Below are 14,435 nucleotides of genomic sequence, written 5' to 3'. Positions count from 1 at the left end.
CATGCTATTTTAATCAGTATTTTGAAGATACAGGAAATCCTTCAAATTTAGAAAGAATATACTCTGTGAATATTCATGCCGAGTCAATTTTAGTTGGACAACTGAATTTATTGCTTTGATCTCCATTTGAGGCAAACTGCAACCTGTATCTACATGATTTGCTTTTCCTTTTCTTTTAATGGAGAGTTATTAAAGCAATAGGATGCTCTCAAGTTAGGGTAGTAGATGGTGCTGAATGTTGGAGATCTAACATTGAACGGCAGAAATAAATTTACTATCTGAAATAAACGGCCTGTATAAGGCAGGTATAATTAAAAATTACAACATCTCAAGGATAGAATAAGGGATGGTTAAAATGTGAGCCATGACTGATGGTCTCTCAGGCCACCTCTTAGAAGATTGGGGGAGACGCCAGTGACACTCTGGTATAGGCTGGTCTTCCATCCTCTTGAAAACAGTCATTGGGACTGATAATAAGGATAGTTTAAAAAGAAAATTACTTAAAAAGAAAAAATACTATTTAAAATTATCTGTCAGCTTTAGGTCAAATATCATTCTTAAGATTGGAAGGAAAGAGAGCAGGAAACATTCCAGCCCTGCCCTACAGCAGCATGTGGGAGCAGTAAGATCAAAGAACAATACAGCACAGGAACAGGCCCTTCGGCCCTTCAAGCCTGTACCGGTCATGATACCACCCTTGACCAAAACTCTCAGCACTGCTTTGTGCGTATTCCTCTATGCCCATCCTATCCATGTACTTGTTGAGATGCCTTACGAACACCGTTAATGCATCTGCTTCCTCAACCTCCGCATGCAACATGTTCCAGGCACTCTCCACCCTCTGTGTAAAATACCTGCCTCAAACTCCTCCTCTAAACTATGCCCCATGGACCTTAAACCTATGCCCCCTGGTGACTGATCTCTCCATCCTAGGAGAGAGTGCCTGCCCATCCACTCTATTCATGCCCCTCATAATCTTGTAGACCTCTATCAGGTCACCTTCAACCTCTGTCGTTCTAATGAAATCAGTCCAAGTCTATTCAGCCTCTCCACGTAGCTAACACCCTCCAGACCAAGCAGCATCCTGGTAAACCTCCTTTGTACCCTTTCCAAAGTCTCCACATCCTTCTGTGTGGCGACTAAAATTGTGCGCAATATTCCAAGTGCGGCCCCAAGGCCACTGATGCCCAGGCTATTGCAGGTGAAGGGGAATGCACATAATATGGAAACTTCCTCATGGAAATAAAATGGGTGTGTGAAATTATTTGGTTATTCTTTCATGCATTTTCCAGTGATGTCATCAGGAGAGGTCACCATTTCAACTGTGTGATCTGTCGAGACATGAGCAAACGTTGAATTGGGAATGTAATCTACAAAAATGTTGTGTGTGATGTTGTAATGATATATAACTTAAGTCTATTACTGTATAAACTTGCTAATCTTTAAAGAAAGAAGTGCAAGAGAAGTAATCATGTCTGAATGCAGTGGACTGCAAATTGTTCAAACTGTGCCTAATTGGCATGTGTTTTTATGAACTTTTTCTTACAGGTTGACAAGCACAGGGAGCATCTTATAAATTATATAATTTTCTTGAGAATTACTCCTTTCCTGCCGAACTGGTTCATTAACATTACCAGTCCTGTAATAAACGTACCTCTGGGTGTCTTTTTCATTGGCACCTTTTTAGGTAAGTCTGTGTGTTTTCATGGGGAGTCTTTTTGTTTTAATTCTATTGATTTGATTTCTAAGCAAGGATGCTCAATCTATTTTTGGGGGGAATTATTAAATTATGCTGCTCAATCTACTGCACATTTCTGGTATTAATGGGTTCTCTTTCTATTGAATGCTTAAACTTGCACTTTGAGTTCTTTAATGACAAAGTAGTGATTGTTCTCCACATGGTAGGTTGGGAAAGGTAACCTTTCTTTCAATTTGAGATGGCCCAAAAGTGACGTGTAATGACAGAAGAGTGAAACCAAGTTCTTCATGACCGGGCAGAATTTTCCATTCTGGAGAATAAGTGCAGCAATGGACAGGAAAATCAGCATGATTCTTGCTAGGTGGAGGAGCGGTTGCTCATGTGTGATCTTCAGCTTTTCAGCTAATGAATTAATGCATCCATGAGGAGCTCAGCGAATCTCGTGGTGGAGGCTGCCAGGAAGTTGTAACATCTCACTGTTGTTATTTCATGAGGTCGAACGTCCTGGTGCCCTATTTAAGGGACACCCAGACAAGTACTCACTCACTGTAGGCCAGGAGCTCTGCACTACTCCTACTTAGTCCACACCTCATACTAGAAAATCTGACAGATGTGAGCAACCACATTCCAGGACATACAAGGGCACCTCCAGCATTGCCTTTTGAACATCGCTGATCCTTCCTCTGTCCCCAATTACATATCTTTCCCCCAGTCCACTTCCCAGACACTGCCATTTCCATCCTCCCCCAGCCCTACCTCCCCTGTTTGGCCTTGTCACAGCATTTGGGAGGTGAGTTCGCCAGGTGAACGTCACTCATCAACAATCGTAACCTGAACTTAATTTGGAGGGGGATGCCAGTGAGATGGCATTTTAATGCTAATCCCATGTGTCCCCACCAACCATAATTCCCACTGCTGGTGGAAGTGGAAAATTTCAGCCAGTTCCGTGTTTCCAGTGGTTGTGTTGAGTATGAACTCTCTGCCCTGATTCACTTATAAAATCTGGATGGATAGACCTGCAGCTGGTGTCATAACTAGTTATCTGGTCTTGGCTGGGACAACAATGAAAACCTTGTCCGTATGATATAACTTCAATACCTGCAACATCCCTGAACAGCTGCGAGATCCCTGAGTCTTGGCATTCGTCAGTTTACACCAGAGTTTTCTGGACTAGGCATGTGCAATATCTCGAGGTTAAAGAATGTGTACTCTGTCTTGACTGAACAGAAATTCCATTGGCATGGATTGCTCAGTAGCTTGGTTTGAAGATTCTTGAGCATGATTGAGGTTGCATGTCAACATAGAGAAAATTATTTGGTGTTATAAATAGGGGTATAGAGTACATGGTTAAAAATGTGATCAATTTACATAAAACAGTGGTTAGGTCAACGCACTATGTGTAGCTTTGGACATCCTTATATAAGGAACATTAAGACAATAGTGACTTTTCAGTGTAGATTCACCATGATGATGATGCTAGGGGTGGGACATTATAGTTGGAGAGCTTTTGGATATTGGGACTACTTACCCTAGAGCAGAGAAGATCAAGAAGTGATTTGGTTGAGTGTTTTAACGTTCTGATGTGCTTACATGGGAGTAAATAGAGAAAGACCAATTCCTGTGGCTGGAGACTCCATCAACTTTCTCAACTCTTATACTTCTGTTTTTGTTTTATTCATTCTTGGGATGTGATTGTTACTGGCAAGGCCACCAATTATTGCACATCCATAAAAGCCTTTGAGCGGTGGTGGTGAGCTGTCATCTTGAACCGCTGCAATCCATTTGTTAAAGGCTACAGTGCTGTTAGGAAGGGAGTTCCAAGATTTAAATATAGTTCCAAGTCAGGTTGGTGTGTGGCTTGGAGGGGGACCTGCAGGTGGTGGTATCCCATGTCCTTCTAGGTGGTGCAAGTCACAGGTTTGGAAGGCTCTGTTGAAAGAGCTTTGGTTTTAGCTGCAGTGCATCTTGTAGATGGTGCACACCACTGTTGGTTGGTGATGGATGGGGTGCTAATCAAGGAGGCTAATTTGCCCTGAATGGTGTCGAGCGTCTTGATTGTTATTGGAGCTGCATTCATCCAGAGACTTTATTCCATGACGCTCATGACTTGTGCTTTGTAGATGGTGAACAGGTTTTCAGGAGTCAAGAGTGTTTATATAATTCCGTTAACTGGTCTGGTTAAATTTCTGGTGAATAGTAATTCCTCAGGACGTTGATGATGGGGGATTTAGCGATGATATTGCTGTTGATCACCAAGGTGTGATGGTTAGATTCTCCCTTGTTGAAAATGGTAATTGCCTGCCAATGGTGTGGTATATTTTTGCGAGGATCGTGTACACTGTCCAATATACTTTTTCCTATGCGACGATCAAGATGATTTTAAAAGTTTCAAAGAGACTTTTATTGGAATGGACTCCACAGACCCGCTGTTTGTTTTATTGGACGATGGAGGTGGTTTTGTGTCTGGTGCCAGAGTCCTTCTCAAAGCTGCATGTGAACTTCCAGTCCATTGGATCTACATTAGAATAAAGCAAAACCTAAACTGTGGAACCTGGGTGATCAACAGGGTTCAAATAACCAATGTTGTAAATTTGCTGGGTTGTGTACGAATGATGACAAAGTACTACAACTTAAACAGCTTACTATAAGATCTGCAGCAGCTCTTGTGCGCCATGACTATAACCAAAATGGTGAGAACTCCTGTGCTATTGACACGTCATTCCCGTGTACAGATCATGGAGATATATACATGAATACACATTCTACAAATATCACAGTTAAATTAACTCTATATTGTTTTATTCATTTCTTTTCCTGTTCATAAATGCAAACTTTCGTTTCATCTCAAACTGCAACATTGATAGGCTAGTGAATTTTTATCCTCCACCATTCTCAACTTATTTTTAACTATAACGGTCACGGATTTTTCTGTCAGCAGTCTTGCAGGAAACAATCTCTGTCGCGTGGATTTCACCTATTCCGATGTTGATTTCATATTGGCATCGAATATAGGGGGGTCTGTGACATCCAACAATGATGTTGCTAAGTAGCCAATCACAAGAGTGAATTCTCAAAGCAAACTAGAAAGGAGCATGCAGGTTTTATAGTTTACATTTTATAACATTACAGCAATACAGATCGGAATATGCACATGCAGGCTTTAGATTCTTAGGACAATGGGGCCAACTATGGGGGAGAGGAACCTGTACAGTCCACATGGGTTACACCTAAAAAGAGCCAGGACCAATTTCTTTGTGGTGTGATTTACTAGTGCTTTTGGGGAGAGTTTAAACTAACTCAGCAAGGATGTGAAAGTCAGGAGGTAATACCAGAGAAGAATGCCAAGGTGCAGAGAAACTGGGAGCGACAGAGTAGAGTAGAGAATAGAAAATTGTAAGTGATTAGGTGGTTTCATAATAAAGGAGAAAATAATAAAGCTTAAGTTGGGGTTTCTGGGTTTGCCTGTCAATGCACAGCGTGGTAAGTAAGATTGTTGAGTTATAAGTGCAGATTGGAATTAAGATATTGTAGCTATAACATACTTGGCTCAAAGGAGGGCAGGACTAGGTATTAAATATTCCTGGATTCAGGGTTTTCAGGAAAAAAGAAAGGGGGAGGAGTATTACAAACAAACCAAAGAACGAAGAAAAGTACAGCACAGGAACAGGCCCTTCAGCCCTCCACTCCTGTACCGACCATGCTGTCCGTCTAAGCTAAAATCTTCTACACTTCCATGTATTTGTCAAGATGCCCCTTAAACGTCACTATCGTCCCTGCTTCCACCACCACCTCCGGCAGCGAGTTCCAGGCACCCACTACCCTCTGTGTATTAAAAAAAAAACCTGCCTCGCACATCTCCTCTAAACCTTGCCCCTCGCACCTTAAACCTATGCCCCCTAGTAATTGACCCCTCTACCCTGTGGAAAAGCCTCTGACTATCCTCTCTGTCTATGCCCCTCATAATTTTGTAGACCGTTATCAGGTCGCCCCTCAACCTTCTTCGTTCCAGTGAGAGCAAACCAAGTTTATTCAACCTCTCTTCATAGCTAATGCCCTCCATACCAGGCAACATCCTGGTAAATCTCTTCTGCATCCTCTCTAAAGCCTCCACATCCTTCTGGTAGGATTAACATCCTGTTGTTTGAAGACTTTGTAGTTCTGGAGAGCGAGCATGTCCCAAAAGGTGTCACTGATAGAATATAGTTGGTTCGAGCTAAGGAATGAAAAAGGTTCAATTACATTTCTTGGGCAGTCTCTGAGCTATCAATACGTGGGAAAGAAGTAGAGGAACACATTTGCAAGGATTTACAGTAAGGTGCAAGAATTGTGGAGTAGTTGTAATGGGGAACTGAATAAAGACTGGGATAGATGTACATAGTTGTACAAAGTTGTAAAGGGCAAAGAGGGGCAGAGTTCCTCGAGCGTTTATAGGAAAGTTTTCCAGTGTTTACAGTCCAATGAGTCACTGCTATACCTGGTTCTTGGGAATGAGCTGGGCCAAGCATTTCGACTGTCAAGTGGGAAACATTTGGGGCACAGTTATCATTCTGTCATACGGTTTAGGTTGGCTATGGAAAAGGACAATGTACAATCCAGACTAAGAATAACTAATAAGGGAAAGCCAATTCAGTGGGGCACAAATGGATCTGGTCCATATAAATTGGAATCAATGGTTGGCAGTCAAAATGGCAACGGAACAGCTGAGGTATGTTCCCACAAAGGGGAAAGCGTCGAGTTGACATTCAGAGCTTTCTGAATGATTAAAGAGATAGAGATTACAATGAAGATAAGTATATTGATGACATGTCAGGTGGACAAAACAACCAAGAACCAAGCTGAGTATAGAAGGTTCAGAGGGGAGGTGGAAGAGTAAAACAAATAAGAGAAGCATTAAGAGATTTTAAGAGATTTCGAAAAGAGACAAACAGCTAACACAAGTGAATACAAAAGTCTTCTATCTGTTATAAATAGTAATAAGGTGGTAGCAGGAGGAGAGGGGTTGAACTGGGAACCAAGTTACACATGGAGGCAGGGGGCATAGCTGAGTTGTTAAATGAATACTAAAGAATGAAGCAGCCCAGATCATGATGAAAAGGAGGTCATTCAGACACTTGAAGGATTTAAAATTAATAAGGAGGCCGTATTGGATGGGCACCAGGACCAGATAAGATGCATCCAAGGATACTGAGGGACATGATAGCAGAAATTGCAGAGGCAGTAGCGATAATTTTCCAGTCTTCCTTAGAATCTGAGGTGGTGTCAGAGGACAGAGAATTGCAGATTTTACACCCATATTCAACAAAGAGTGTAAAAATAAGCCAAGCAACGACAGACCAGTTAGTTTAACTTTGCTGGTGGGGAAGCTTCTGATACAATCATACCTACATTTTAATGACAAAAGCTTTGACAAAGAGTCATCCAGATTCGCTGTCCGACCTGCTGTGATTGTCCAGTATTTTCTGTTATGGTCCAACATTTTAATACTCACTTTGGCAAATCTTGGTTAATTAAGGAACAGCAATGTGGATTTGTTAAGAGAGGATCATGTTTAATTAACTTGCTGGACTTTTTGATGAGGTAACAAGAAGGTTAATGAGGGTAATGCTCTTGATGTGGCGTACATGGACTTCCAAAATGTATTTAATAAAGTGCTGCACATCAGACTTGTGAGCGGTTATAGCTCATGGAATAAGCTATTACCCGTACCAGCCTCCCCAAACAGACGCTGGAATGTGGCGACTAGGGGCTTTTCACAGTAACTTCATATGAAGTCTACTTGTGACAAAAAGCGATTTTCATTTTTCATTTCTAAAGGGACATTACCAACTTGGACATAAAGCTGGCAAAGTGACAGGGAACAAAGAGTAGTGGTTAATGGATGTTTTTCAGACTGGACGAAGGTTTTTAGTGGATTTCCCCGGGGCTTGGTGTTAGAATCTTTTGCTCTTCCTGATGTATACTAAATGAGCTGGATCTTGGTGTATAGGGCATAATTTCAAGATTTGTGGGTCACCCAACTCTTCATGACAAGTGTGGAGCATTGTGAACTAGGAGGAGGATAGTGTAGACTTTCAAAATGACATAGGCAGGTTAGTGGAATGGGCTGACAAGTTGCAGATTAAATTCAATGCAGTGAAATGTGAAGCGATTGATTTTATTAGGAAGAGTGTGGCGAGACTATATAAAATAAAGGTTGCAATTCTAAAGGGGTTGCAGGAGCAGAAGGACGTGGGTGTATATGTGCTCAAGATTTTGAAGTAAACAGGACAGGCTGATTTACAAAGCATACAGTGACCTAGGCTTGAATCGGAGGAATATAGAGTACAAAAGCAAGGAAGTTTTGTTAAACGTGTATAGAACATGGTTCAGCTTTGCTGGAGTACTGCATCCAGTTTTGGGTGTCACATTTTAGGAAAGATGTGAAGGTATAAAGGAGTGTGTAAAAATAAATAAATAATTTTTTTTAAAAATCACACTGGCACAGTAGTTAGCACTGTTGCCTCACAGCACCAGGGACCCAAGTTCAATTCCAGTCTTGGGTGATTGTGTGGAGTTTGCATGTTCTCCCCGTGTCTGCGTGGGTTTCCTCTGGATGCTCCAGTTTCCTCCAACAGTCCAAAGATGTGCAATTTTGGTGAGTGTGCCGGCGTAGGAAATTTGACAGTTATTCAAAATTGTGAGAGGTCTGAACAGAGTAGATAGGGAAAAACTGTCCCCATTGGTGGAAGAACCAAGAGGACACATGTAATGGCAAAAGAAGCACTGGATACATGAAGAGAAACAACTTCACTCAGTGAGTGGTTGAGATCTGGAATGCACTGCCTGAGTGTGGTGGAGGCAGGTTTATTGAGGCATTCAAAAGGGAATTTAATTATTTTCTGAAAAGTTAGAATATGGAGGCCTGCATGGAGAAGGCAGGGGAGTGGCACTAGGTAAATTGCTCTTCTAGAGAGCCAGCACAGGCATGAATGACCAAATGGCCTCCTGTGCTGTAGCAATTCTTTGAGGAGAAGGTGCCAGCCAAGAAGTGGGAAGAGTTGTTCTGTCATGCTTTTCTCTGCCCGGTTCTACCCTTCACTTTAAATAATGCATGTTACTCTTTGAATGCTTTTTACACTGAGGATTCTGGAGATGGTTGATTTGAAAGTGGATGGGGTCTCTTTTGCCTGTATTTATACAGGAAAGTGGAGCTGGTAGTTTGTGTATGTGCAGTGGTCATATTGCTGAAGCCATTCAAGGGTGGGTTGGTCTCGGAATTAATTGGCACAATAAAGCAATTCTTGTGACCCTCGGCAAAATGATGCACCTGAGTCACTTTCCTGATTTACAAGCCAAAGGGAACCCAATTTTGACACACCTGCTGGAAAGCCAATGTCCACTCCTTGAGTTCGAAGGAAGTGATAAAGTATGGAAAGGCGAAAGCCAAGCAAATATTTTTAAATTTTATATCCTCAAACAGAAATAAGGCAAGTTGGTTAATTTTGGTGTCAAAGGCAATGTAATACGAGCTGAATGTGGACTTCAAAGGACTAAGCCATATCTTGTGGCCATGCCAGACTTTTAAAAAATATATTTTTAGAAGTAAATTTAGAGTATCCAATTCTTTTTTTTCCAATTCAGGGGCAATTTAGCATACCAATCTACCTAACTGCACATCTTTGGGTTGTGGGGGTGGGACCCACGCATACATGGGGAGAATGTGCAAACTCCACATGGACAGTGACCTGGGGCCGGAATCAAACCCGGGTCCTCTGTGCCGTGTGCTAGACGTTTATCTCACATTCTAGCATTTGGTTAAAAATTAAGAACACTAGGTTTTCTGCCATCATGTCTTAGAAATACGGAATTTGCTTGGTGTTCTTTAACACTGCCCTACCTGAGATTTGTTAATTCAGCAGGGACGTTGATGACTTCTGACTTGCATGGCTTACTGTACTCTTGGGGAGAATTGAAACAATGTTAATCAAAATAACCCAAACCATTAAAATGTTAACGCAATGTTCAAATGACATGAATATTCTAGGCTACTAAAGAAAATCTTGAACAACTCCTTTTTGTTTCCCTTCAGGTGTAGCCCCTCCATCATTTGTGGCTATTAAAGCTGGCACAACCCTTTACCAACTTACCACGGCAGGAGAGGCTGTTTCCTGGAATTCTGTCTTCGTTCTCATGATTTTGGCAATAGTCTCCCTCCTTCCAGTGTTTTTTCAGAAAAAACTGAAGGAAACGTTTTCATAACCAAAGTAAATTTTACATCTTGTCTCAAAATTTGCCTTTGTTACCTTCAGTTACATGAGGTATAGTGAATGTCCACTAAGTGGGATTGTAGTAAAGGTTATATTTCAGAGATAAATTAATTGCTTTTAGTTTTTCTAATAATATGCCCACTCCAAAAATGTGACTTGCATAATTTCTTTGATCATAACATTTTCAGTTTCCCTTTTAATTCCCATTGTCTAGGTCACTTATAATGGATGTTGATTCGAAGAAATATATATGGCGTTTCTGTTTTTCTATTTATTCTTCACAACAAAATTTTTTGCTGAATGTAATGAGCTGGGCTGAGCACATGATGGAATAACAGCAAGCCATTCCCAAATCCAGATATATTACATTCAGCTCATTTCCACAGCCTTTCATGTTCTAAACACAACCTGTGCAGTGGTTGCATGTAGTTGGAAGCATTTGTGCAGGGCCCTTCACGTTTATAAAAAAAATAGTCTGCAATCTTATGCCTGTAACAGTATTAAGAACAATAACACTGCAATAAACACGCACATTCTTAGCATCTGATTATTTGTATCATACATGCTTTTGACTCCTAAATGGTTTCATAATATCAACTGTTTTAACATTGTTGTGCAATTATTTGATTAGATGAAGGCTGTTTTACTATTTCTGTATTTACTCAGTGTGCTATTTGTTGTTTAAAGTGGTATGATATGGCTTTATATTCTAATAAATAAGTTTCTGTAAAGATCAATCAGAACAAGAAACATAATGCCTCAAGTGCATTGTAGACATTTGTACATGTTTTTTGAAAATGGTTTTTATTGTTTCTGTTCTGTACTGTTGTTAGTAATAAAATGCCCTCTAGGTGGCATGGTGATGCTGAACACCTAGTATTATCATAAATGTAATAAGGTATGCCCCATGGTGAATTGATAGTTTAGTGATTTGAAGGAGATAATAAGTAGAGGCTAATATCGCCCCTCAGAGTCACAGTTGGCAGCGTGGTGGGGTGGGGCAGTTGTGCACTGATGTAGGGGAGGAAAGAAATCCACAGCAGGCCGTTGTTGTTTGGAAAATACTAAGTTGCAGTTTGGCAACACCTATGGGGGAAGGGTGAATGTTCTGTGCTTCATCAAGATATAACTGAAGGGCCCCTATGGAGTAAGTAGTTTGAAATAGGATCACAGAAGATAACTGATGCTTAACAGTTAGCAGTATAATTCTGCTGTCTTGTATATCTCGAACAGTGAACCTGAATTATCACTAATTAACAAAGTCTTTTTGGATCACATAAAAAAACCAAATATTCTATCGAAGCAATGTCCAAGTTCTTTCTGACTTATAGTTCTTACACAACATCAATCATCATCCCATTCATTGCTTTTAAAACTGCAATTGTTGAAAACAAAATATCCGACTGCTTGAAATACAAAACGAGCTCATTGGCTTCTGTAACGAGGAAAAATAATTTCTGACTAAATGTCTACCCCCAAAAAACACCAGCTCGGCTAACAAGACTTCTCTAAAACCAGGGTTTTTGAGACGATATTGAAGTTAAAAGCACCTGCATTTCAAATTCTACGTTGATTGTGGCAGATGTAGAGGTACTTCTGTGTATGTCACCACTTGCAAGGAAATTTGAGTGCAAATCTGGTATGACCAGATGTCGTTCTAGAATGAACAATGTTGTGCTTTTGATGATTGTCACTTCCAAATGGATCAGAATTGTGAATTATGGGCAGAGTTTCAAGGTAGCCCTTGATCACTATACCTGTTCAGGCACTGAATTGGAGAAGAATAAGCAACGTTTTAATTTTCTATAATTAGTAGTTTTATTGTAGCCTGGACGTGAATGAATGAAAAGCCCTTGTTGGTATTGTTTTGTTATAATGAAGATTAGTAGGCAATTGGTCTTGAAGTGTTACGCCACAAACTCAAAAAAGCACAGTGTGGATAAAAGGTCAAGATCATAAATGGGAGCAGGAATAGGCCATTCAGCCCATCGAGCCTGTCCATTCAATAAGATTGTGGTTAATATGATTGTGACCTTCCTTCCGCTTTCCTGCCTGATCCCTAAAACCCTTGACTTCTTTGTGATCAAAAATCTGTCTAACTCAGCTTTGAATACATTCAATGACTCAGCCTCCCCTACTCTCTGAGAAAGAGAATCCCAAAAACTCAACAGAAGTTTCTTCTCATCTCTATCTTGAATGGGTGACTCCTTTTTAAACGGTGTCCTCTAGTTTTAGATTCCCCAAAAGGGAGAACACCTTGTCAATGTCTACCATGTCAAGCTTCCTCAAAATCTAATCTTTCAATAAGATCACCTTATTCTAAATTCAGATGAGTACAATCAAACCGTGCTATCCTAAAACTGGCGAGGTCCAAAAATTAGAACAATTTTTAAGCTGTCATGCATGACTTTTTTTTATTATTATTACAACAGTAAAATAACCGACTGGCTGGTTGGCTAGATGCTGCATTCATGTGGTTGCACACGGACTAGCCATCAGCCTTGCGAGCCTTGTGATCCGAGTGACCCTTGAGCCTGCCCAAACCGCCCAACCTGAAAACAGGCACAATCCAAAATCTGGTTGCTAGTTTTGAGATAGTGTACCTGTATTGGCACAACCTCATCAATCTTTCCTCATAACGCAATCCTTTCACCCCAGGAATTAGCCCAGTGAACCTTCATTGGGAGGCACGGTAGCACAGTGGTTAGCACTGTGGCTTCACAGCGCCAGGGCCCCAGGTTCGATTCCCAGTTTGGGTCACTATCTGTGCGTAGTCTGCACGTTCTCCCCGTGTCTGTGTGTGTTTCCTCTGGGTGCTCCGGTTTCCTCCCACAAGTCCCCAAGGACGTGCTGTTAGGTGAATTGGACATTCTGAATTCTCCCTTTGTGAACCCGAACAGGTGCCGGAATGTGGCGACAAGGGGCTTTTCACAGTAACTTCATTGCTGTGTTAATATAAGCCTACTTGTGATAATAATTATTTTCAGAACTGCGTCCAATGTAAATGTATCCCTCCTTAAGTAAGGAGGCCAAACTGTACACTGTACTCTAGATTCAGTCTCACCAATGCCCTAACAGTTGAAGCAAGACTTGCCTGCTTTTCTATTCCATCTCCCATTGAATAAAGGCCAACATTCCATTTTGCTTCCGAATTACTTAAAGACTTGTATGCAATTGCTTTGATATGGTGCAATATCTCATGATGTGCCAAGAAAATTATGAATATTATCATATGTTGTTTTATTTCCTTCCTGAGCACTGAAATATTGCTGTCAAGTTAAGGTTTCTGGGTACTTCCGGGCATTTATTTTCAATCACTTGCCTGAATAATCTAAATTGCTATTTTTACATGCAAGAGCTTGATATCTGGCCTTTGAATTTCTCAGTCAGTGCCAACCTTGAGCTGTTTTTATATTGTGGTGAAACCCATCTCGGTGTCCTTGACCCTTAATAAGCAGGTGTCTTAAAATATAAGAGCATCTTGCTTTTACTGTTTGGCAACACGTGAATAATGTGGAAGGTCGGCTTGCACGTTTCCGACAATTTCACAACCCCAGGCAAGCTCATCTCAGAGAGGAAGTACAAGATGAAACCTTGCTTGCATTCTATCACTGTAATCATTTGTTGTCTTATTGTGAACTCAAAAGAAAAAGGTACAGTTTAAAATATCCTGACACTAAAAAAAAATATATTGATCAAGAAATATGTTGACTATAATAACCTGCCTCATGCCTATTTTTTATATTTGGTTTCAAAAGAAAGCTTGAATGAATTGAACCATCTACTGTTATCTACTTGTCTCTTACTATTGCATAGATTTTTTATCAGAAGCACTTGAAGGAATAATCATTCAAAGCATGAATTAAATGTCTATGTACTCATTCTCTGTGGATTTCCTGTTTATCTAATAGCTTTATGGGTTTATGATCTTTAATTCTGACAAAAGTAAGTAACATTTTAGCAGCTCATTTTGGGCTCTGTTCGTCTAAATTCTATTCATGAAAACACAGCATCGAGTAAATGTTTTTTATGTAGATAAATAGTAACTGTCCACCTTGCATCAAGGTATCACATAAATTATGTATCCTGAGTAGTGGAATAAATGTTTTTCCAGGTAGGTTTTAAAATGAACAATGAATAAACATCTTATTTCTATGCCACTGAAGCATGAATCTTATACTTTACCCCCTCTCACTAACTACCTGCCACAGCAAGACCTGTGAGATCCTCAAACAATTACAAATCACATCAAAGTCACTTTGGAGCATCAATAATAAATAAAAACAAAATGCTGGAGAATCTCAGCAGGTTGGCAACATCTGTGGAGAGAAACAGGTGAGCAGTTCTTCCACTTTGCATTGGGCATCAATGGAATATTGCAGCAGGCCAAAGATGGACAAGCTGGTTAAGCCAGCGACGTCCACATCCCCTAAACAAATTAAAAAGTTATAGAAAGTTTTGAGTCACATCATCCTTCAGAACTGAGAGAG

The 14,435-nt window shown here is 40.5% G+C and overlaps 1 protein-coding gene across 1 annotated transcript in view; it reads left to right on the top strand.

Moving 5' to 3' along the window:
* Positions 1 to 14,102, top strand: part of tmem41b (transmembrane protein 41B) — a 48,659-nt gene extending 34,557 nt beyond the window's left edge. The window contains exons 6-7 of the mRNA XM_038808166.1: positions 1,549 to 1,687; positions 9,768 to 14,102. Of these exons, the coding sequence (XP_038664094.1) occupies positions 1,549 to 1,687; positions 9,768 to 9,937 (309 nt within the window). The 3' untranslated portion in view covers positions 9,938 to 14,102. The remainder of the gene's footprint in view (positions 1 to 1,548; positions 1,688 to 9,767) is intronic.
* Positions 14,103 to 14,435: the final 333 nt, after the last annotated feature.

Source organism: Scyliorhinus canicula, chromosome 9 (genome assembly GCF_902713615.1).
Source record: "Scyliorhinus canicula chromosome 9, sScyCan1.1, whole genome shotgun sequence".
Lineage (NCBI taxonomy): Eukaryota > Metazoa > Chordata > Chondrichthyes > Carcharhiniformes > Scyliorhinidae > Scyliorhinus > Scyliorhinus canicula.
This window is presented reverse-complemented; position numbering and strand designations above follow the sequence as displayed.